The following is a 25,109-nucleotide window of genomic DNA, read 5'->3' on the forward strand; positions in this document are numbered from 1 at the left end:
CACGGCCAGCTAATCTTTTTATTGTTTGTAGAGACAGGGTTTCTCCATGTTGCCCAGGCTACACTCGAACTTGCACAGGCCTCCCAAAGTGCTGGGATTGCAGGCGTGAGCCACCATGCTGGCCCATCTCACCCATTTTTCACTGTATAGTTTCTGTAGTGTTAGGTGAATTCACACTGTTACACAACATAACTAAAACTCTGTACCCATGAAACCCTAACTCTCCTTGTCCCCCTCCCCCAGCACCCGGCCACCAGCATTGTCCTTTCTGTCTCTATGAGTGTGACTACTCTAGACACTGCATAGAAGCAGAATCATAGGATCTGTCCTTTTGTGACTGGCTTATTTCACATAGCACGATGTCCCCAAGGGTCATCCACATTGTACCATGTGTCAGATTCTCTACCTTTTTAAGGCTAAATAATTTTCCACTACATGGATAGACCACATTTTGCTTATCTATTTATCTGCCAGTAGATAAGCAGGCTGTTTCCACCTCTCAGCCATTTTGAGTAATGCCACTATGAACATAGGTATACAGGTATATGTCTTTAAAAAAAACCAAGGTGGCCGGGCGCAGTGGCTCATGCTTGTAATCCCAGCACTATGGGAGTCCAAGGTGGGTGTGTCACCTGAGGTCAGGAGTTTGAGACCAGCCTGACCAATATGGTGAACCCCGTCTCTACTAAAAATACAAAAATTAGCCAGGTGTGGTGGCACATGCCTGTAACCCCAGGTACTCGGGAGGCTGAGACACTGAGGAGAATTGCTTGAACCGGGGAGGCGGAGGTTGCAGTGAGCTAAGATTGCCCTACTGCAGTCCAGCCTGGGTGACAGAGCAAGACTCTGTCTCAGAAAAAACCCCAAACAAAACAAAACAAAACCAAGGTGTTCTGGGTTTAAAACCCTTCTGACCCTGAGGGTGTCAGAAGCGCTTGTGGTAGGAAATCATTTCCAGCACTAGAGAGGCAGTGTTGCTTGGAGGGTGAGAGTATACACAGGTGACAGACTGCCTGGGCTCAAATCCAGGCCCCCCCCCCAGCTGTAGGATCCTGGGCAACTTACTTATCTTCTGTGCCTCAGCTTCCTCATCTGTAAAGTGGGAATAATAGCACCTACCTACCTTGCAAGGATTGAATTATATGCATAAAGTTATTGAAACAGTGGCAGGCATAGAGGAAACAGTAAATACTGATTTTAGTCCTGAGTCACACCCCTGATAACGTCATTTTACAGAGTTGGAACTGGAGGCCTGGGGCTTGCCTGGGGTCACACAGCTTAGAAGTAGTGAGGTTGGGACAAGACCCAGGCACTCTAAAGCCTGCATGACCATAATAGGTTCTGATCATTTAAAGGGATGCAGTTTCATGGAAGGGCTTACTGTGCAAGACAGCCATGCTGGGGCCCCAGGGGCCAGTTCCCACCTGAGTCAGGGTCTCACTGGCCTCACAACCTGGAATCTCAACTCCTCCACCTGTAATTAGAGGGTGCTACTTCGTGCCAAGTACTCTGTGACAAGCCCACACACTTTTTTTTTTTTTTTTTTTTTTTTGTGACGGAGTCTCGCTCTATCACCCAGGCTGGAGTACAGTGGCGCGATCTCGGCTCACTGCAAGCTCTGCCTCCCAGGTTCACGCCATTCTTCTGCCTCAGCCTCCCAAGTAGCTGGAACTACAGGCACCCACGACCACACCTGGCTAATTTTTTGTATTTTTAGTAGAGACAGGGTTTCACCATGTTAACCAGGATGGTCTCGATCTCTTGATCTTGTGATCCGCCCGCCTCGGCCTCCCAAAGTGCTGGGATTACAGGCATGAGCCACCGCGCCCCGCTGCCCACACACTTTTATGTGCCATGTCGTCACAATTCAGTGAGGATGGATCCATTAGGAGCACAGACTCTGGGGTCAGAGGACTTGGGTTCAAATTATGGACCCACCACTAGCCTTTAGACCTTGGTCAAGCTACTGAGCTTCTCTGTATCTGTGTCCTCCTCTCTCAAAAGAGAACAATAATGTCTACCTTTGTGGACATTATGAGGATTGAGTCAATATATATACAAGCACTTAGAATGTGTTTGGCACAAGGTGAAGACGAAGAACTAGAAATAGCCATAAACAGGCCAGGCATGGTGGATCGTGCCTGGAATCCCAGCCAAGTGTACACGTCTGCATTGAAGGCCCGCTTGACACCAGCCCTGAATGTCTTAGGAAGACTGTAGATTCAATTGTTGAAGCAGTGGTGGGTCATTGGAGGTTTCTTTGCAAAGGCATGACTGAAGTCAAAGCTGTGCTTTCGCTGATGGGGGAAATGTAAATTAGTACAGTCGCTACGGGAGATAGTATGAGGATTTCTCAAAAAACTAGAAACAGAACTACCGGTGTGCAGTGGCTCACACCTGTAATCCCAGCACTTTGGGAGGCTGAGGTAAGTGGATCACCTGGGAGTTTGAGACCAGCTGGACCAACATGGTGAAACCCCATCTCTACTTAAAAAATACAAAAAATTAGCCAGGCATGGTGGCGCATGACTGTAATTCCAGCTACTTCAGAGGCTGAGGCAGGAAAATCGCTCGAACCGGAAGGTGGAGGTTGCCGCGAGCTGAGATCGTGCCATTGCATGCCAGCCTGGGTGACAGAGCAAGACTCCGTCTTAAAAAAAAAAAAAAAAAAAGAAGAAAAAAGAAAAAGAGCCATAAACAGAAAAAAGAAAATAGCCATTTCACAGGTGGGGAAACTGAGGCACAAAGGGTTTGAATGACCTGCCTATAGTCAGCCTGCTCAAAGATGGCAGGAAGGGGCTTCCTATCAGCTCTGCAGACCGCAGACCCCATGTGTGGGGATGCCTGAACACACGCACCTCACTCCTACACTGTTTCAGGGACCTGTTTCTGGGCACACCCACACATCACGATGTGCTGACAAATGCACATCCCACCTAATTGTCCCAATCGTTCCCAGCGTGGGCCAGAAACAGCTCCTGTGTCTGGCACGTGCCCTTCTCCGGAAGACGCAGATCCTCATCCTGGACGAGGCTACGGCTGCCGTGGACCCGGGCACAGAGCTGCAGATGCAGGCCATGCTCGGGAGCTGGTTTGCACAGTGCACTGTGCTGCTCATCGCCCACCGCCTGCGCTCTGTGATGGACTGTGCCCGGTAAGGCCCCCATCCCAGCCTGACCTCACAGCAGCCCTGCAGCGGTGGAGGAAGGGGGTGGAGGCAGTCCTGGGCCACTGGGCTTCGGGTTAGAGCTGGAAGGGTCCTGAATGGGGCCAGAGCGGGAGGGATGCCCGGGAACACATGCCAAGTGGGAAGGTTGCCCAAGGACATGCGTCCAGCACATGCTTCCAACCCAGCTGTGAGGGCCAGGGAGCCTCATGGAAAGCAGGACTTCTATGGAGAAAACCTCAGTGCAGACACACTGGGCTCTCACAGCTGCCGAGAGCCTGGGCTAGTGTCCAAAGAGCCTCTCGGTCTCCCTCTCCCCCACAGGGTTCTGGTCATGGACAAGGGGCAGGTGGCAGAGAGTGGCAGCCCGGCCCAGCTGCTGGCACAGAAGGGCCTGTTTTACAGGCTGGCCCAGGAGTCAGGCCTGATCTGAGCCAGGACCCTCAACCGTACGCCCGTTGGGCCAGCCCACCAGAGCCTGCAGTGCTGGAGATGGAAGTGACCCGCGGTCATCGATAGCTCCACTCGATGTTGAGTCTAGACCCGTGTTTTCTCTCTGGGAGGAAAATGGCAGAGAAAGCGGCTGATTATCACAGAGCATCAGAGCCGGAAGGACCTAGCAATACACAGGTCTGCCCCGGCAGGGCCCATCTCGCCCTGTCCACCCTGCAGCCAATGTCAACAGTGACACTCAGCCCCGCTGTACCCTGGACTCACCTGGGGGACTCAAGCACATGCCCAGGCTCCCCGCTAGACCCTTAAATCAGAATCCCTGGGGCTGGGAACTGTCATGCTGTGTGTACTTTTTACAAATTAACACTTAACTCCCATGCAGTTAAAGAAACAATAACGTAGAGAGATGCGTGTACTCGCTACCCCACTTCTCCCAATGGTAACATCTTGCAAAACTCTAGCATAGAGCATTACAGCCAGGGTATTGACATCCACACAACAATCTTCCTTGATTTCCCGTTTTACCTGTACTCCTGTGTGTGTGTGTATTTTGTCCCATGTAGTTTTATCACACATGCAGGCTCATGAATCCACACCACGGTGAGGATACAGAATAGTCACTAGCGTTTTCTGACCACACCCATCACCCTCGCTCCTGCCGCCAATGACCATGCTGTTCTCCAGTTTGTGTGTGTGTGTGTGTGTGTGTGTGTGTGTGTGTGTGTGTGTATCTTTTTTTGGGACAGAGTCTCACTCTGTTGCTCAGGCTGGAGTGCAGTGGCACGATCTCAGCTCACTGAAACCTCCACATCCTGGGTTCAAGCAATTCTCCTGCCTCAGCCTCCCGTGCAGCTGGGATTACAGGCGTGTGCCACCATGCCTGGCTAACTTGTGTAATTTTTAGTAGATACGAGGTTTCAGCATATTGGCCAGGCTGGTCTTGAACTCCTGGCCTCATGTGATCCACCCTCCTCGGCCTCCCAAAGTATTGGGATAACAGGCGTGAGCTACTGCGCCTGGCTGAGTTTGGTATATAATTTTAAAGCTCCCCCATAGGATTCCAGTGTGCAGCCAGGACTGAGAACTACAGCCCTCGCATCTCCTGCTGCTCCCCCTCCCCAACCAGAGATGAGCTCCAAGGACACAAAAGCCAGGTGCCCCCCATGCCAAGCATGGGTCCCCTCCACGCATGAGCAAGTCAAATGTGCATGTTCGGTTTCCAAAACAACAGAGGAGCCAAGACTCCTCAGCCCTCAATGGGAGAATTTGCCCAAGGACTTGGTATATTTCCCTTTTTTTTCTTCCCCCAAGACAGAGTTTCACTCTGTCACCCAAGCTGGAGTGCAGTGGCACAGTCTCGACTCACTGCAACCTCCACCTCCCGGGCTCAAGCGATTCTCCCAACTCAGCCTCTGGAGCAGCTGGGATTACAGGCACCCGCCACCATGCCTGGCTAATTTTTGCATTTTTAGTAGAGTCAAAGTTTCACCATGTTGGCCAGGCTGGTCTCAAACTCCTGACCTCAGGTGATCCTTTGGCCTTAGCTTCCCAAAGTGCTGGGATTACAGGCGTGAGACACTGCGCCTGGCGGGTTCATTTCCCATATGTGGTTGCTAAAAACCAAATTCCAGCTTCCTGGGGGCGCCCCAGCACCCATCGGAACACCTGGAGTGTTTCTGTTCAGTTCCGCTCCAGATGCTGTCGACAGCCAAAGGCTGGACCCAGATGAGCGTGGAGAACTTGCTGTAACCAAGGGTGGTCAATGCACAGCTTGTTGCATTCCTCACACATTTCTTTTTTTGTTTTTTTGAGACAGAGTCTTACTCTATCACCTAGGCTAAAGTGCAGTGGCACGATCTCAGCTCACTGCAACCTCTGCCTCCCAGGTTCAAGCAATTCTCCTGCTACAGCCTGCCAGGTACCTGGGATTACAGGCACCCACCACACCTGGCTAACTAGAGACAGGGTTTCACTATGTTGGCCAGGTTGGTCTTGAACTCCTGATCTCAGGTCATCCGCCCACCTTGGCCTCCCAAAGTGCTGGGATTACAGGCGTGAGCCATCATGCCCAGCCTCCTCACTCCTCTTTCTGACAGCGGTCAGTATATTAATACTGGACTCACCAAACCAGCTTCAGGCACCAGAAAAGAGGAACTAAGTCTAAAGTAGCCAAGCTTAAGGCCACACAAAGATCTCTGGGAAGGGCAGCAAGAGACATCAGACAACTCCCTTGATCCTAACATTATGCTAGCCAGGGAGTCTCACTGACCTCGTGGCATTGCCGCAAGGGTAACATAATACATGGATATGTGTTCGTGGAAGCAGAGAAGGCAATCCCCCAGGCTTTCTGAACCTTATTGACACGTGGGGCCAGATAGTTCTGTGCTGTGGGGACATGTCCTGCACGTCATAGGATGTTCAGCAGCGCCCCTGGCCTCTTCTTCACTAGATGACGATAACATCCTCCCTCTACCACCACCAGACTTGTGACAAAGTATCTTCAGACACTGCCATACATCCCCCAAAGGGTCAAAGCCACCTGGTTGGGCCGGGCGTGGTGGCTCATGCCTGTAATCCCAGTGCTTTGGGAGGCCGAGGCAGGCGAATCACTTGAGGTCAGGAGTTCGAGACCAGCCTGGCCAACATGGTGAAACCCTGGCTCTACCAGACATACAGAAATTAGCCGGGTATGGTGGCGGGTGCCTATAATCCCAGCTACTCTGGAGGCTGAGGCAGGAGAATCACCTGAACCCAGGGAGAGAAGGTTGCAATAAGCCGAGATCACACCACTGCACTCCAGCCTGGGTGAAAGAGCCAGACTGTCTGAAAAAACACAAAACAAAAAGACCCACTTGGTTGAGAATCCCCGGTCTAACCTGCCCCGCTGCCATCCATCATCCACAGATACTTGAGCAGTGGCTTTGCTGGTGTCAGGGGTGGTGGGGCAAGGACTCCACCTTTTCTTAAGGACACAGGGCCTGCTCCGCCCATCAGGTTATGGGACTTCCTGATGGCCCATGCTGACGGAAGGTTTTGTGATGCCCCTTTTGGCCTGGAGTAAACTAAATCTAGATGTAACTGCAGCTTCTACCACCTTCAAAGTGGGGCAGGGAGTCCGCATTCTTGACCTGCCTCTAGTCATGCCTGCAAAGCTGTGGACCCACAACTACCTATTCCTAGCTCCATTTCACAGGTGAGGAAACTGAGGCTCAAGGGGTTGACATGACCTGCCAAGGTGACCCAGTCCGTAAGGACAGAGCGGGGATCTGTTTCTGGGTCTAATACCAAAGTCATTGCACAGGGCACGTTTGTCTTAAGGAAGGGCGGCAGACGCAGCCTGTCTTTTCTCTGCCTGGAGCTGAGCCACCTGACTGCCTCGCAGAGTGACCCTAGGCAGGGGCTGCCATGTGGGCATTTGGCAAACTCAGCTGGGGATGACCCAGGGCCATCAGACTCTCTTTCCTAGGCTGTGTGCCAGGGAGCAGAGGGTGGGCCACAGGCGGCCAGCACGTGGGAACCAGTGCCTGCCAGCCTGCTAACGAGACTGCTGTCGGGCCCATACCACGGCAGTCTGGAGATGCGCCAGCGGGGATGCCCAGGCCATTAATACCCCCGCCATGGGCTGCTGCCGGCAGGGCCTGGCTGGTGGGTGGAACACGAATTCCACCCAGCAAGGCTGCAGACTTCCTCTCTGGTCGGTGCCTGCGCCCAGTAGACTCTTTAAAACTCACCACTGTCGACCTTGCCACTGCAAACACATAACTACGTGTAACTGACACTGCTTTAAATGCCTGCCACACTCATTCACTGGACCAGAGAAGGAAGCCACCTCACTGGGCCCCTTAATGGAACGCTTTGATGAGGAAGGTACTACCATCGGGCCCTTTTGACAGATGAGAAAACAAACAGAATGAGTGGTATCTCTGCCCAAGCAGTCTGGCTTCAGAGCCCGGGTCCTCACCATCAGGCTACCTTGCCTCTTTTTTTTTTTTTTTTTGACAGTCTTACTCACTCTGTCACCCAGGCTGGAGTGCAATGGCGCGATCTTGGCTCACTGCAACCTCCACCTCCCAGTTCAAGCAATTCTCATGCCTCAGCCTCCCGAGTAGCTGGAATTACAGGCATTCGCCATCACACCTGGCTAATTTTTGTATTTTTAGTAGAGACAGGATTTCACCATGTTGGCCAGGCTGGTCTCGAACTCCTGACCTCAGGTGATCTGCCTGCCTCGGCCTCCCAAAGTGCTGCGATTACAGGCGTGAGCCACTGTGCCCGGCCAATGTGCGTTTTCATAAGGTCACTATAGCCACCAGGTTGAGGACACTGATTGTGTGTGTGGATGGCTGGGGCAAAAGCCTTGAGACCACTGTGGAAGCTGTTGTAGGGATGCAGGGAGAAAGTGGGGTGGCTGGGACCAGCGTGGTGGCAATGGGAGGATGGGGAGTGGATAGATTCTAGGTGTTTTGGAGAAAATCAAACAAATTTGCTGTAGGGCCTGATGGTGGCTGTGAGGACAGAGGAACAGTTCAACACTGGAAAGCACAGCCCCCTCCTTACGCCTCTCTGGCCTGGGGGATCCTTTCCAATGTGGAGAGTTCTGCCAACAGTGAGCGCAGGGCCAGCACGCAGTAGGTGCAAAACAGAGCTTCCTTCCACAGTACTTCCACTCCCCTGGATGAGGAGTGATGCCTCACTCTGCCTCCTCTTCATAAAGTGGATTAAACTTGCACCCAGCCCCGGATTCCACCTGAGCACGCAGCTGCCCCACCCCGAGACACAGGCACAGATGCACACCAGGTGGAGCTCTCGGGGACTGCTTAGGATCTGACCTGCGATTTTAATACTCAGGGTCGGGCTTTGAGACCTAAACACATCTCACATCTATATTAAGATTCCCGCCCCTAGATCCAACTACGACTCTTTTGAAATGGAGTCTCGGCTCGCTCTGTTGCCCAGGCTGGAGTGCAATGGTGTGATTTCAGCTCACTGCCACCTTTACCTCCCACATTCAAGCAATTCTCCTCTCAGCCTCCCCAGTGGCTGGGACTACAGGCATGTGCCACCATGCCCAACTAATTTTTGTGTTTTTAGTAGAGACGGGGTTTCACCACGTCGATCAGGCTAGTCTTGAACTCCTGACCTCAGGCAATCCATCCGCCTCAGCCTCTCAAAGTCCTGGGATTACAGGCGTGAGCCACTGCGCCCAGCCTCAATTACTTCTAATTTAACAAAAAAAAATGTTTTTATATAGACAGAGTTCCACTATGTTGCCTACGCTGGTTTTGAACTCTTGGGCTCAAGCAGTCCTCCTGTCTCAGCCTCTCAAAGTGCTGGGATTACAGGCATGAGCCACCGCGTCCAGCCAATACTGCTAATTCTAATAGTCACAACGTCACCAGTTTTTCACTGGGCACCTTCATATTCTGTGGTTCCTAATGCAAGCCAATGACATCATTCAGGCATGAGCCACCATGCCTGGCCAATATTACCTATTCTAATGGTTATGACCTTACTGGCTTTTCACTAGGCACCTTCATACTCTGCAGTCCCTAATGCAAGCCAACAGTTTCAATGGGGCGTGAGTCACTGCACCCACACTACTACTCATTCTAATGGTCACCACCTCGCCGGCTCTTCCCTGAGCACCTTTGTACACCACAGTCCCTAGTGCAAGCCAACGATTTCAATCGGGACAGGAAGGCTTGAGGGAACAATGGCAGCGCTAGAAAGTTCCATCTGCACATGTACTTGGTGCATGGGTTTAGGTGTGGCAGAAATGGTGTGCTCCCCAAATACAGACATTCCTTACTGCCCAGACTCACCCATTTCAAAGTTAGAAACCAAACACACTAGTCTGACTACTCCACTATCCAACACTCCGGAACCACATCAGTTAGGAAAGGGAGAAATCCTTCTCTTCCACAGGCACTGCTCCATTTCCCAGCTCCCGCAATGGTGGGGTTGGGGCCATGTGACTCATTTTGGCCAACGGGCTGTGAGTGGGATTGACTGTGTCAGTTCTGGTTTCAGACACGGAAGAGTGGGTGAGAGTCGTCCACTCTCCCTTCGCCCACTGTGGGGACCTGGAGGCCAACCCTTGGGAGGCCATGTCACAAAACCAGGACAGCCTGGATCACTTGTCACAGGGAAGTCAGCTACCCTAGAGAAGCAGCTGACCCACATCAAGAACTGCGTGAGCAAGAAACAAAGCCTTGCGATCATTTCCCAAGATTTTATGGCGAATTTGTTACTGCAGCACAGCCTTGCCTCTCTGAACTAACATAAAGGGATTTTCAGGCCAGGTGCCTGAATCCCAGCACTTTGGGAGGCTCAGGCAGGAGGATCCCCTGAGCCGAGAAGTTTAAGAACAACCTGGGTAACATAGCAAGACCCTGACTCCATAAAAATTTTTAAAAATTAGCTGGGCACATGCCTGTAGTCCCAGCTACTCAGGAGGCCAAGGCAGGAAGATTATGTGAGCCCAGGAGTTTGAGGCTGCAGTGGGCTATGATCGTGCCACTGCACACCAGCCTGGGCAACAGAGTGAGACCCTGCCTCTAGGAAGAAAAAAAAAAAAAAAAAAGGGCAGGGGGAGGGCAGGATTTTCAAGGATCGTTCTGGCCACATGTGACTTCTGCCTCGCCTGTGTCTTAGAACCTGACCGAAGCTACGAGTACTGCACACATCACTGCTCACAGGGTAAGTACAACCAGCCTCATTTTACAGACAAAGCAAGTGAGGCACAGAGGCTTGAGTGACTTTCGCAGGGTCACACGAACAGCGAATGACAAGAGCAAGACTCAAGCCAGGGTCTGTCCGACCCCAAAGCCTGGGCTCCGTCCACCTTGCGGCTGTCACGCCTTCCCACTAAAGCCCATCTGACTAGTGATCTCTAGGACTTGCCCTTTCTGGCAACAGCTCCCACTAGAGGCGACTTGTTGTCAAAAGGAAAGAACAGAAACAGGAAGGTGCCACATCCTGACCCTTCAGCGGACATGGCTGGAGCCCTCGCCGAGGCCCCAAAGGGAACCATTCTTTAGAAAGAAATAAAATATATAGATATATATATATATTTTACTGCAAATGTTCGCATTTCCAGTGTAAGTCATTACAAAAGGATCCCCCAAAACTTGGTTTATCTAATGTGAAAGAATGGTATAACTTACAAAAAATAAATATACGTGTTTTCACCTAAAAGAAAGGTGCTCTCTGGGTTTGAAGTCGGCGACGTAATTCTTAGCAAGTATGAGTCTTGGGGCAGCCGTCAGCTCTGGCTGCTTTCCGGATTTCACTTTGGGCTCTAACCGAGATACCTTAAAGAACAAGCTTTAAAAGATGCTGCTTCTCCGTTTTCTTTCAGGAACACAGAGACCAAAACGGTCAAACGTAGGGCGATCTTCTCACTATTTCCTGGGAATGTTACTTCTCAGCCCAACACTTCTCTTCCCAAGAAGTTCAAGTTTTGAGACTGTTTTTCTCCCCGGAACAGTACTTAAAAAAAAAAAATCATTGATATTCAAAGATGGGTTCTTTTCGTGTCCTGGAAGAGCATCAGTAACTAAATGTCAAGTTCTCCACAATGCTGCCCCCCCGGGGGCTAACCAGACGCCAAGGGAGAGAATTAAAATCTAAAAACGAAGAAAAGACTCAAGGGGACATTTTTTTGGTACCCACTGGTAATACTTGGGAGGTATTTCGTATTCTTTACTTTGAAAGCTTCATAACCATGAGCAGGTACCATGAGAGGGAAAGAAAAGAGGCAGTAAGAAAAAAGAACAAAATCAACCAACACTGTAAGCAACCAACATTGCTTTGGGCCAGGCCCCTAACACGTTTTTCTGCTAGGACTGGCGTAGTACCTTCCAGCTGGTTGCTCATTCTCAATTTCTAGTCAAGGTCAAATTCCCATGAGGCCATCTCCTTAATATTTACCCCCATCAATCATGGTGGGAACAGTAATAACAGTGTTGATTGTTCTTACAATGTTGAACGAAAGAAAAAAGCAAGGGAAAGCCTGGAGTGGGGGTGGGTGGGGAGGGGAGCCCCAGGTGGAACGTCAGCCCTGAGACAATCCCCTGGCCCTACAGTTCCAGATCCAGGTTAGTCCAACCAGGTCCCTTCCAGGAGGACAGGCATGGGAGTGCAGAGGCTGCCTCTGGCCCGAAACAAGAACTGGTAGAGCCGGAGCTGAGATGCTGGTTTCCCAGCTTTTGAGTGCCTGGAAGACCAGATGTTGGTAAGAGGACCATCCAGGACCCTGGGACACTGCCAAGGAGAGAGAATGATTTTCTCCAGGCCCCTCAACCACAAAACTGCAGCCCCAAGGAAATGAAGCATCCCTGGTGGACCCAGACAAGGATGTTAGAGGTGATGGGAGCCAGAACCATCTCAAAGACTTGCAGTCCACAGACTTCGGCTGGAGAGATCCGAGGCAGTGGGCTGGATTTGGTCACTAGGATCTTCTATACAACCAATTCCTCCAGAAGTCTGGCTGCCAAAACTCCTCCGTGGGAAGCACCAGGAAACCACTTGCATTCCCGGGGGCGTGAGGCTGTGTGTGTGTCTCAGGGCACCATGGGCAAGGGTGTGCATGTTTTGGGCGGTTCGCATCTCTGTCTCTCCTGTGTCTTCATAGCAAGTTCCAGGCAGGGGACCGGATGGCGGTGGCTGCTGCTTTGAGTATGTTTTGGTTGTCTGGGTTTGGTTTTTATGTTTTGGTTTCAGTGTGGGAGGCTTGGTTTCCCAGGGGTACTGACTCCTCCCTGGGCGCTGGCATGTAGGCCCTGCAGTTCTGACCAGATATGCCAGCTCTGGGGCTCACACCAAGCCGGCATCTTTGGCCATGCTGTAGAAAAGACCTCTCTGCTGCAGGAGGTCCGATGGGGTGCCGTACTCCTGGATTTCTCCTTTGTCCAAGACGATCACCCTGTAGGGAGAGGAGATACAGACAGGAGGGGAAGGGGAGGGGTGAGCACCTCGTGCCCCTGGGACAACTGACCTGGACAAGTCACTGCTTCGGTCAGGCCCCTAACACTTGTTGCTAGGACTGGTGCAGTACCTTCCAGCTGGTTGCTCGCCCTCAATCTCTATTTCTAGTCAATGTCAAATTCCCATAAGGCCACCTCCTTAATATCTACCCCACATCAATCATGGTGGGAACAGTATTAACAGTGTTGACTGTTCACATTCACTGTTCCATTACATTCAGAGTAAAATAAAAAGATCTTACCATAGTCTACAATAAGGATTGGCAACATTTTTCTGAAAAAGGCCAGATAGTAAATACTTCAGGCTCTGCAGGCCATATGGTTTCTGTTACAACTACGCATCTCTGCTGTATTTATAGTGTGAAAGCTGCCAGAGACAATAGGAAAATGAACAGATGTGGCTGTGTGCCAATAAAACTTTATTCATAAAAACACGCAGGGGGCCAGATCTATGGCCTGTGGGCCATAGTTGGCTGACCCCTAATATTTTAGGTCCTATAAGATTTGACACTGCCCACTTCTGTCCTCATTTCTATGTCCTATATTTCAAAAGCACCAACTCAGCATCTGCCACTTAGTAGGTGGTACTCGGTGAACTAGAAACATCACGTCAGCTGGGTGCAGAGACTCACGCCTGTAATCCCAGCACTTTGGAAGGCTGAGGCAGGAGGATCGCTTGAGGCCGCAGTGAGCTGTGATCCCACCACTGCACTCCAGCCTGGACGACAGGGTGAGACCCTGTCTCAAAAATAAATATATAAAATAAAATAGAAACTCATGCCACTCCCCTGCTTAACACCTTCCAATGGCTTTATAGGGCTCTTAGAGTCAGTTCCAAGCTTCTCACCGTGGTTACATAGTGCTCTAAGATCTAGCCCCTGCCTACCTTTCTGGCCTCATCTCCTGCCCCTGTCTGCTCAATTCCAACCTCTAGGTACAATGGCCTCCTCATGCTAGCCTTCAAATTCATTAAGCGCATTCATTTTTACATTCGACTGTACCGGCTGCCTAGAATGTTCTTCCTTTAGATCAAAAGTTGGCAAACTGTGGCCTGCAGGCCAAATCTGACCCCCTGCCTGTTTTTATGAATGAAGTTTTATTGGAACATAGCCATGCTCATTCATTCGTGCACTATCTATGACTGCTTTCACACGGCAACACTGGAGTCAAGTGGCTGAGAGGCCATGTGGCCCACAAAGCTGAAACGACCCCGGCCCTTAAGAACAAGGTTGCAGATCGCTGTCCCAGATCTTCTCAAGGCTGACTCCTTTTCATTGTCCAAGTCTCGGCTAAAATGTCACCTCTTCAGAGATGACCCATGCAAAACTCAAAACCCCCAAGACCCGGGCACTACGGCCGCATTCTGACTTTTGTGGTCCCCGGCACTGATGCCTGCGGAGGCGGCTTTCTCCACACAACATGCTAGAAATTCTATCTTATGACTGTGTTGGTATAAATAAAAGCCAGGTTGGATTATATTCATTTTTTTTTTTTGAGATGGAGTCTCACTCTGTTGGCCAAGCTGGACTGCAGTGGCACAATCTCAGCTCACTGCAACCTCCACCTCCCAGGTTCAAGCAATTCTCCTTCCTCAGCCTCCCAAGTACCTGGGATTACAGGCACGCACCACCACACTTGGCTAATTTTGGTATTTTTAATGGTGACAAGGTCTCACCATGTTGGCCAGGCTGGTCTCAAACTACTGACCTCAGGTGATCTGCCGCCTCGGCCTCCCAAAGTGCTGGGATTACAGGCATGAGCCACCACACCTGGCCTGCTTCTGATTTTTTAAAAAAATAAAATAAAAACTTTTTGTGGGTCCCAGGCACCGGGCCTGCAGTGCTCAATGGAAACAATGGCCCTGCCTGGCACTCGCTATCCGGTCTCCTTGGCAAGTGTCCTTCCCAGCACCTGCTGCCCTCTGGAATCCTGTTGGTTTGTTGCTCTGTATATTTTTTGTCTCCTCCATCTAATAAGCTACTTGGTCCTAGAGGCAGGGACCTTGTCTGACAGCAGCCTACAGAGTCCCCAGTGTCTAGGACACGGCAGGTGCGCTATGCGGATACACTGACGGAATGAATGACTAGATGATATTAGAAATACCTGGTACCACCGGGCACAGCAGTTCATACCTGTAATCCCAGCACTGTGGGAGGTGGAGGCGGGCAGATTGCCTGAGGTCAGGAGTTCAAGACCAGCCTGGCCAACATGGCAAAACCCTGTCACTACTAAAAATATACAAGTTAGATGGGCGTGGTGGCACATTCCTGTAGTTCCAGCTATTCGAGAGGCTGAGGCAGGAGAAATGCTTGAACCCCAGAGGCAGAGGCTGCAGTGAGCCAAGATCACACCACTGCACTCCAGCCTGGGAGATGGAGCGAGACTCTGTCTCAAAAAAAAAAAAAAAAGAAATAGCTGGTACCATCCAGGACGAAGAGGATCCACCCACCGGGGCTGTCACTAGGGATAAGGACAGTGTTGAATGAATGAACGAATGAGTGAGTGAGCCAGTGAGTAAGGCAAACTCCCAAAGCCTAGAGGCCATTGTGCCAGGGGCATCACCTTGTGTAGTCCATGATGGTGTTGAGCCGATGGGCGATGGTGAGGACGGTGCAGTCCTCGAACTGTGTCCGGATGGTGGACTGGATGAGGTCGTCCGTTTCCAGATCCACGGCTGCTGTGGCCTCATCCAACACAAGGATCTTCGTCTTCCTTAGCAGGGCCCGGGCTAGGCACACAAGCTGGCGCTGCCCAACACTTGACCAGAAGAAAAAGACGAGGAGATAGTGTTGGGTCAAACCACCCCTGACCCTGAACCTAGGCCCAGGCTGGGAGAAGTGAAAGGAGACACTCTATGTTGCTTGACCAGGAAAGCACGTCCACTCCCAACATCTTTGTCTGCAGCAGACATCACTAATCAATCAGAGCACATCTCCTATTCAGCAAGATGCAGGTTCAGAATCATTCTCAAAACAGCGGCTCAGACCTACAACCCGAGCACTTTGGGAGGCTGAGGTGGGAGGATAGCTTGAAGCCAGGAATTTGAGACCAGCCTGGGCAACAAAGCAAGACCCCCATCTCTCCAAAAACAAAAATAAATTAGCTGGGTGTGGTGGCATGCTCCTGTAGTCCCAGTTACTCCGGAGGCTGAGGCAGGATTGCTTGAGTCCAAGAGTTAGAGTCCGAGATCAATCCACTGTACTCCAGCCTAGGCAACAGAGTGAGACACTGTCTCTTTTTTTTTTTTTTTTTTTTTGAGACAGAGTCTTGCTCTGTCACCCAGGCTGGAGTGCAGTGGCGCAATCTCGGCTCACTGCAAGCTCCACCTCCCGGGTTCACGCCATTCTCCTGCCTCAACCTCTCCGAGTAGCTGGGACTACAGGCGCCCGCCACCACGCCCAGCTAATTTTTTGTATTTTTTTAGTAGAGATGGGGTTTCACCGTGGTCTCGATCTCCTGACCTCGTGATCCGCCCACCTCGGCCTCCCAAAGTGCTGGGATTATAAGCGTGAGCCACCGCGCCCCGCCGACACTGTCTCTTTTAAAAAAAAAAAAAAAAAAAAAAAAAAAAAGCTGGGCACAGTGGCTCACACCTAGAATCCCAGCACTTTGTGAGGCTAAGGCGGGCGGATCACTTGAGGCCAGGAGTTCGAGACTAGCCTGGACAATGTGGTGATACCCCATCTCTACTAAAAATGCAAAAATTAACTGGGCATGGTGGCAGGCACCCCAGCTACTTGGGAGGCAGAGGCAGGACAATTGCTTAAGCCTGGGGGCGGAGGTTGCAGATGACATTGTGCCACTGCACTCTAGCCTGGGTGACACAGTGAGACCCCCTATATAAAAAAAAAAAAAAAAGGCCTCATATCCATGCATCCCTATCCAACTGTGGGGCCATGAGAGGTGGTCTGGACTCAGACATGTACCTTGCTTTGGCCAATGGGACACCAGCAAACATAAGGCCAGCCAAAAGAATACTGTCAGACGCAACAGGGGCTTGCACGCTCTTGTGCCCCTGCCATCGCCATGACAACATACCCAAGCTGGTCTGCTGGAGAATGAGGGATGCACGGAACATACCCTTCTTGCCCCACCTGAGGCTAACAGCCAGCTGACCCCTAGACATGCATGTGAGCCCAGCCGAGATCAGCATAGCCACCTGGCTGACTGCCCTCGTATGGGAGCAATGATCATTGCTTTAAGGTTGAACGTGCCTGAGGCTTTATGGTTGGTTGTCATGGAGATGGACAACAGAACCAGAACCAGACACTAGCAAACACCACCAAAGCGGGACCCCAGAGGTTCCGCTGGTGTGCCAGGCATTAATGCTTTAGTTGCTGGGTCATGGACAAAGTTCCAGGATCCTGGTAGAAGGACCAAGACAGCTGGGGTAGTGCATGGGGACTTGGGGGCTCAGAGCAGTGCTAGTGACCAACTGGTACAGAAGACTTTCCATAGCTTAACAACTGACAGCCATTGTCAACTGAATGGAGCTGGTGTGTATAAAATGAAACGTACTGGTCATCCTGGTTATTCTACCTCATGGTACAAAGAGCCTGGATTAAGACCCATTTTACAGATACAGAAACTGAGGCTCCAAGAGGTGAAGGAACAAATGGTCATCTGGGACTCCAATCCAGGTCTGACACAGATCTGGACAGAATCTTCAAACCCCCCTACCGAGGTGACGCCTAGGACACCTTATCCGGTGTCTCCCTGTTCACCCCCGCCTACCTGAGGTTCTCCCCGCCTTCCGCACACTCGTGGTCCAGCTTGTCAGGCAGGGCTGACACGAAGTCCTTCAGGTGGGCCAGCTCCAGGGACGTCCAGACTTCTTCGTCCGAGTACTGGCTGAATGGGTCCAGGTTCATGCGGAGGGAACCCGAAAACAAAACAGGGTCCTGTTCAGAGAGAAGAGAGCAGATGGTATGTGATGCCTGTGTCAAGATGACATGGATGGAGACGAGGTGAGGCCTAAGGACTTCTGGCCAGGACTGCTGAAGGTGGGTGTCAGAGCTCCTTGGAATCACTATTTCTGGAGATGTTCATAACGGAGAAAAAGGCCAGGTACAGTGGCTCATGCCTGTAATCCCAGCACTTTGTCAGGCCGAGGCAAGCAGATCACTTGAGGTCAGGAGTTCGAGACCAGCCTGGCCAACATGGCGAAACCCTGTCTCTACTAAAAATACAAAAATTAGCTGGGCATGGTGGTGCACACCTGTAGTCCCAGCTACTCAGGAGACTGAGGCAGGAGAAACACTTGAACCTGGGAGATGGAAGTTACAGTGAGCCAAGACTGTGCCACTGCATTCCAGCCTGGGTGACAGAGTGAGACTCTGTCTCCAAAAAAAAAAAAAAAAAAATTTCCTTAATAATGGAAAAAAAAAAAAAAGTCTGGAAAGTCTGAGTTTGGCAGAATAAAACAGATTTCCTTTCCATACAACTTCCTACAGCCTTCAATATCCAAGTGGGTTGAGAACCTCCTGAAATGAGATGCAGCACAGGTGATTCCTAACAGTAAAGTCCTGTGGATTCTCCCGTCATCCAACTGCAAAAGAGACTCTTCTAAGACACTTTACGGAAGATTACACTAAAAGGCAACATATTAAGGAATCCACTTGCAGGGATTGGTCTAGAAAATCCTTATTTCAGCCAGGCATGTTGGCTCACCCCTGTAATCCCAGCACTATGGGAGTCTGAGGCAGGCAGATCACTTGAGGTCAGGAGTTTGAGACCAGCCTGGCCAACATGGTGAAAGCCCGTCTCTACTAAAAATAGAAAAACTAGCCAGGCGTGGTGGTGAGTGCCTGTAATCCCAGCTATTTGGGAAGGTGAGGCAGGAGAATCACTTGAATGAAAAAAAAAAAAAAAGAAAGAAAGAAAAATAAAGAAAAAGGAAACCCTTATTTCTTACCAAATACAGCATGTTCTCACTTATAAGTGGGAGCTAAACTCTGGGTACTCATGGATGTAAAGATGGAAACGATAGACACCGGATCCTCCAAAAGTGGGGACAGATGGAGGAGGATAATGGTTGAGAAACTCTCTCTCGGGTACTTTGTTCAACAGTTGGGTGATGAGATCCACAGAAGCCGAAGTGTCAGCATCACACGATATACCTATGTAACAACCCTGCAGGTGCACCCCATGAATCAAAAATTAAAAAGTCTTATTTCTTGTCTAGCTCTTGGAAGGGTTAGAGATTCTCAGTCTGACTCTGGCAGCAGAGAGAGAAGACGGTGTCTTTCTGGATTTTTCTAGATGCTCCAAAACTACCCTTGCAGGAACAAGAAGTCAGGACTGACAGTCAGTTAATTCCCACCTCGTTAATCATATGCTAAGAGAAAATTCAGGGAAGCAGCAGCATAGCCTAACTTCTATAAAAACAATGAAGGCCAGGTGCGGTGGCTCACGCCCGTAATCCCAGCATTTTTGGAGGCCAAGGTGGGTGGATCGTTTGAGCCCAGGAATTCAAGAGCAGCCTGGGCAACATGGTGAAACCCCACCTCCACAAAAAATACAAAAAAAATTTAGCTGGGTGTGGTGGCATGTGCCTGTAGTCCTGGCTACTCAGGAGGCTTGGGTGGGAGAATTGCTTGAGCCTGGGAGATGGAGGCTGCAGTGAGCTGAGACTGCGCCAGCACACTCCACTCTGGCCAACAGAGCGAGACCCTGTTTCAGAAAAAACAAAAAAAAAAACAAAAAAACGACGAAGTAGGGCCAAATGTATGTTTGCCCCCAAAATATACATACATCACTGTCAGTGCAACCACAGGGCTTGCCAGCTCGGGCTCACCCCCTGGGCCGCACCCAGACCCCACCTGGGGAATGATGGTGATCTTGAAGCGGAGGTCGTGCAGGCCGATCTTGGCGATGTTGATGCCGTCGATGATGATCTCTCCTTCGGCAGACTCGTTGATCCGAAATAAGCCCAGGGTCAGGGACGACTTCCCAGCTCCCGTCCGCCCCACGATGCCGACCTGCAGGACAGAAGGGCCCAGGTGTGGTGGGAATGCTGGCATCTGGACTTGTCCCTGCCCCAAGTGCCCTCATCTCGGCCCCACCTCAGGCATGAGTCATCTGGTCGACCCAACCCCACAGCCCTCTCCCTCGCGCACTGCCCAGAGACACTCCTTTAAGGGTGTTTTGGCCGAAGGTCAAGAAGGACTCTCTTCCCTTTGCCAAGCTCCTGAAAGGAATGACTCAGCTTTTTATAAGTTACTAGAGACCTCAAAAGAGATACAGAAGAGACAGAAGGAATTTCCAACAAAGCCCATTTGTTTAACTCAAGTCACTATTAAGTAATAATCAGGCATTTCCTCATTTCCCCACTCTGTTTTTCACATCTTTGATGGTGAGTTTCCCATCACGAGTTGTTGAAATATCTGCAAGATTCAGGCAGATCTTCCGGCCCTTTGCTATGACCTGGTCTCCATGCATCCTCTCTTGAAGGAACTAGGTTCTCTAGCTAATGGCCAATGGATGACGTTCCTCATCTCCAATTCTCCCCTTCCTGCCTGACTCTTGAGAGGTGGGCTTCCTCTTCCCTCCTACAGGGGCGTCACAGAGCAGCATGCGTGGAAAAATTCTCATGATGTGAGATAAGCCATAAAGACTCAACAAGGGCTTGGGCGCGGTGGCTCAGGCCTGTAGTCCCAGCACTTTGAGAGGCTGAGGCAGGTGGATCACAGAAGGTCAGGAGTTCGAGACCAGCCTGGCCAACATGGTAAAACCCTATCTCTACTAAAATTACAAAAATTAGCCGGGCGTGGTGGCATGCACCTGTAGTCCCAGATACTCGGGAGAATGAGGCAGGAGAATCACTTGAACCCGGGGGACAGAGGTTGCAGTGAGCCAAAATAGCACCACTGGACTCCAGCCTGGGTGACAGAGTGAGACCCTGTCTTAAAACAAAACAAAACAAAGACAGCAAGAACATCACCCACTCTGCTCTTCTCTGTAACTCAGAAATTATCTGCTGGGAACAGAATGTTCTGAGCTTTGTGAGAGGGACGCCGAACAGTTCACTAAGTCCATATGTTCAGAGGTGAAAGCAGCCTTGTCCCCCAGCAAATGGCCAGGAAGACTCTCAGACCGATTCCAGAGGACAGTCTAAGGGTATCACTCAGGTCAAGGAACCTCTTCCAAGAACAGCTTGGAACCAAGAGAAGGTTCCAAAATTCTGACAATTTCTCACTTCCCTTGAGCCATCCCCTAGAAGGGATGGTGACACCTTATTCTAGAGATCACAAATTCTAATGTCTTGGAGGGGCCAACTAGGCACTGAATGGGACAGGGAGGGACTGGGGTGAACCAGGAGGCTCACAGGTTGACTAGAAAGAGCCAGGTGGGGGAGGATTGACCTGATGTTGCCAGATGTTCTGATATTCCAAAAAAAAGCAGAAAATAAATTTTTATATTAAGTCTTCCAGATTTTTCAGTATTTGCAACTTACTCAAATTTCTTCCAGGCCGGGTGCGGTGGCTCAAACCTGTAATCCCAGCACTTGGGGAGGCTGAAACGGGTGGATCAGTTGAGGTCAGGAGTTTAAGACCAGCCTGGCCAACATGGCAAAACCCCATCTCTACTAATAATATAAAAATTAGCTAAGCATGGTGGTGCATGCCTGTAGTCCCAGCTACTCGGGAGGCTAAGGCAGGAGAATCACTTGAACCTGGGAGGCAGAAGTTGCAGTGAGCTGAGATCGGGCCCCTGCACTCTGGCCTGGGCAACAGAGTAAGACTCCATTTCAAAAAAAAAAAAAAAACAAAAAAACCCAAAAAACAAAAAGCTTCTTCCAGGGGCCAGGAATGGTGGCTGATTCCTGTAATCCCAGCACTTTGGGAAGCTGAGGAGGACCGATCGGTTGAGCTCAAGAGTTCCAGATCAGCCTGGGCAACATAGTAGGACCCCTGTCTCCACAAAAAATACAAAAATTAGCCAGGTGTGGTGGCATACACCTGTAGTCCCAACCATGTGTAGTCCCCCCACTTGGGAGGCTGCCGCTGCAGGGGGCTGAGATCACACCACTGCACTCTAGCCTGGGTAACAGAGCAAGACCCTGCCTCAACAACAACAAAAATCTTCCAAAACATATCTGTGGGGCTCATTTGGTCTTCGGGCTGTCAGTTCACCTAAAAGCCTTCACTTCTGCAAGTTGGATGCGCTCTGAACAGCTTTTACTGCCACAGTCCACTCCTGGCCACCGGAAAAGCCATTCAAGCAGAGAGTGGAGCCGTGAGTGACTGGGGAGAAGCCGCAGCTAGGTTCACCTGCCCGATGGCACCCTGTGCCCGACTGGTAATGGGTGGGGGAATGGGGCGATGTGTACCCACCTTTTCTCCCCCACTGATGGTGACATTGATGTGCCTGAGAACAAAGTCCAGGTCCTCTCGGTAGCGCAGGCAGTAGTTCCGGAATTCCACTCGGCCCACCTGGGGCCAGCTGCTGGGCGGAGCTGTCTCCTGGATTTGCCAGGGCGCCTTTGATCGCAGCGAAGGGAGAGAGTAAGGAATTCCCAGTCCATCCGGTAAAGCTGTGACTCCCCCGACCTCCCCTCTCACTCACTCTGCTGCCCAAGGTGGCCTCCCAGGCCTCAGCACTGGGGGGTTGCCCTTCCCGAAACGCTCTTCCCCAAATGACCCCCTCGCATCCTGTGGATCTCTGGTCGATGCAGAGCGCCCTCCCAGCCCTGTGTCCCTCTGTCCCCTCCCGTGCTGCCTTCTCCTTCAGGGCACTGCCTGTCCCCAGCCCTCTCGGGGCTGGTATGCTTGAGTGTATTCTGTCTCCCACGCCCACTGCACCATCCACTCAATGAGGACAGGCTCTAATTGTTCACTGCTGTATCCCAGGGCTCGGAGCACATAGCAGGTGTTCAATACATATTTATGAACATGAACAAGAAGAGTGACATGGGTGCTGACATAGAAAGTGAACCAGTGGTAGAAGGCACAGAAACTGAGGGGACATAATCATCACTCAGTGGGTCACAGATACCTCCTGTAAAGCTGTCATCTCTGTGTAATAGACAATGGCTGACTGGAGCACAGTTGTTCATTTTTGTCTGCCAGAATTAACCTGATGTTCACATTCACCTTTGTCTTAAAATAATTGTACAACTGATTTGTATACACATTGTTCTTTTTTTTTTTTTTTTTTTTTTTGAGATGGAGTCTCACTCTGTCACCCAGGCTGGAGTGCCATGCTGTAATCTCAGCTCACTGCAATCTCTGCCTCCCAGGTTCAAGCGATTCTCCTGCCTCAGCCTCCTGAGGAGCTGGGATTACAGGCACCCGCCACTACACCCAGCTAATATTTGTATTTTTAGTAGAGACGTGGTTTCACCATGTTGGCCGGGCTGATCTCGAAACTCCTGACCTCGTGATCCGCCCACCTCTACCTCCCAAAGTGCTGGGATTACAGGCATGAGCCACCATGCCCGGCCACAGACATTAATCTTAATACGAACATGATAAACTTTTTAAAAAATTTTCTGATAAAATATAAATGTTGCCCCCAAATTCTTTGAACGGCAAAGAAATGAATAACAGTTTGTCAGATACTTCATATGGAAGAAAGAATTTTTTAGGTAACTATCATTAGGTTGGATAAGGTAACAGATACATTTCAAAAGAGCAAGTGGAGGTATATCTTATCCGTATCTTTGGGCTGATGCAGAATTTTAAGGTTTAGACAACAGTGTGACATTTTATGCATAGACTTGCTCTAGGTATTTGTGGAGCGCAATACAGAGATTTTAAAAAGTGATTTTATAAAATCTACACTATGGTCTCTGTTTCTCTGAAGTAAATGTTTGTGATTCATTCCTCACACTACACTGAGTAAAAAAGAAACAAGAAAACAATAACATAAATATTGAAGTATGTTTCAGTGTTGGGTGAATTTTGTTTTTAGATGCCAATAATACTTACTTTTTGATAAAAAAAATTTTTTTAATAAGTATTTATAAATGGAGTCAATGAAATGAGTGGTCTTCTCTGGACAGACACGAGAATAAAAGTGAGTTACCCTGGCTGCCCACCCTGGCAGGAAGGCAAGGATAAAAGCAGCAGCTGTATCACAGTGCCTCATCCAATCCTCACAGCAATCCCATGTGGGGGGTCCTTTCATTATCCCCAGGTTACATACAAGGAGACTGAGACACACAGAGAGGGGCGGTAACTTGCCCAGGGACACACAACCCTCCTTCTGAAAAGTAGTTCAGTTCAGCATTTCCTGAGGCCCACAGCTGGATGTGGCCTGGGCCAGGTTCAGTGGTTTTAGCCTCAGGGAGTGCACATCCCCCTCCAGGGCACACACAGGTGCTGAACCAGGCTGCAGAGCACATGGCCAAGCTCAGGGGCACTGCAGAGGGCACATAACAAGAAAACACTGGGCACCTTTTAGGCAAGACATTCAGCCCTTTTGTGGATGTGCTATAAAATAACAGCAATGCCAGGCATGGTGGCTCACACCTGTAATCCCAGTATTTAGGGAGGCCGAGGCGGGCAGATCACTTGAGGTCAGGGGTTTGAGACCAGCCTGACCAACATGGTGAAACCCTGGCTCTACTAAAAATACAAAAATTAGCTGGGCCTGATGGTGGGAGCCTGTAATCTCAGCTACTTGGGAGGCTGAGACAGGAGGATCACTAGAATCTGGGAGGCAGAGGTTGCAGTGAGCCAACATAAAACCACTACACTCCAGCCTTGGTGACAGAGCGAGACTCCTCTGTCTCAAAAAACAAAACAAAACAAAAAAAACACCGCCACTGCCAACAACAAAAAGTGTTATTTTTTATTTTGTAGAGACGATGTCTCACCATGTTGCCCAGGATCATCTCAAACTCCTGGGCTCAAGTGATCCATCTGCCTTGGTCTCCCAAAGTGCTGGGATTACAGGCGTGAGCCACCATGCCGGCCAAAAAATAAGTGTTATTATTGAGCGCTTACAATGCAAGTAATGCAAGTTGCTCTGCTCAGCACTTGAGACCCATGATTTCATCTGAGCCTCACAGCAGCCCTTAGAGGCAGTGACTGTTACTACACATGGATGCAAAGGTGCCTCACGGTTAAAGAAAAGGTATAACAGGTAGATCCCACTTATGTTAAAAGAAAAAGAAACAAGCAAACAAACGTGTGGGGGTATGTGGGAATCCACACAGGAAAGTTCTGGGGGAAATGCACTCGAATGCTAATGGGGCCTCTCTCTGGAGAGGAGAGGAATGGGGTGAACAGGAACAAACTGTCTTTCTCCACCATAAACTACTTTTTTTGTTTTTTTTGTTTGTTTGTTTTTCGAGACAGAGTCTCACTCTGTCACCCAGGCTGGAGTGCAGTGATGTGACCTCAGCTCACTGCAACCTCTACCTCCCAGGTTCCAGCGATCCTCCCACCTCAGCCTCCCAAGGAGCTGGGATTATAGGCACCTGCCACCATGCCCGGCTAATTTTTATATTTTTAGTAGAGATGGGAATCACCATGTTGGCCAGGCTGGTCTCAAAC

At 50.2% G+C, this 25,109-nt stretch overlaps 2 protein-coding genes across 2 annotated transcripts in view; one reads left to right on the forward strand and one right to left on the reverse strand.

The window, feature by feature from the left end:
- Positions 1-4,132, forward strand: part of ABCC6 (ATP binding cassette subfamily C member 6) — a 73,283-nt gene extending 69,151 nt beyond the window's left edge. Inside the window, exons 30-31 of the mRNA XM_032145195.2 lie at positions 2,960-3,154; positions 3,491-4,132. Of these exons, the coding sequence (XP_032001086.1) occupies positions 2,960-3,154; positions 3,491-3,599 (304 nt within the window). The 3' untranslated portion in view covers positions 3,600-4,132. The remainder of the gene's footprint in view (positions 1-2,959; positions 3,155-3,490) is intronic.
- A 6,543-nt stretch (positions 4,133-10,675) lies between these two features.
- Positions 10,676-25,109, reverse strand: part of ABCC1 (ATP binding cassette subfamily C member 1) — a 104,677-nt gene continuing 90,243 nt past the window's right edge. The window contains 5 exon segments of the mRNA XM_058433932.1: positions 10,676-12,545; positions 15,169-15,363; positions 17,341-17,507; positions 19,428-19,586; positions 21,942-22,088. Of these exon segments, the coding sequence (XP_058289915.1) occupies positions 12,437-12,545; positions 15,169-15,363; positions 17,341-17,507; positions 19,428-19,586; positions 21,942-22,088 (777 nt within the window). The 3' untranslated portion in view covers positions 10,676-12,436.

Source organism: Hylobates moloch, unplaced genomic scaffold (assembly GCF_009828535.3).
Source record: "Hylobates moloch isolate HMO894 unplaced genomic scaffold, HMol_V3 SCAFFOLD_23, whole genome shotgun sequence".
Taxonomy (NCBI): Eukaryota; Metazoa; Chordata; class Mammalia; order Primates; family Hylobatidae; genus Hylobates; species Hylobates moloch.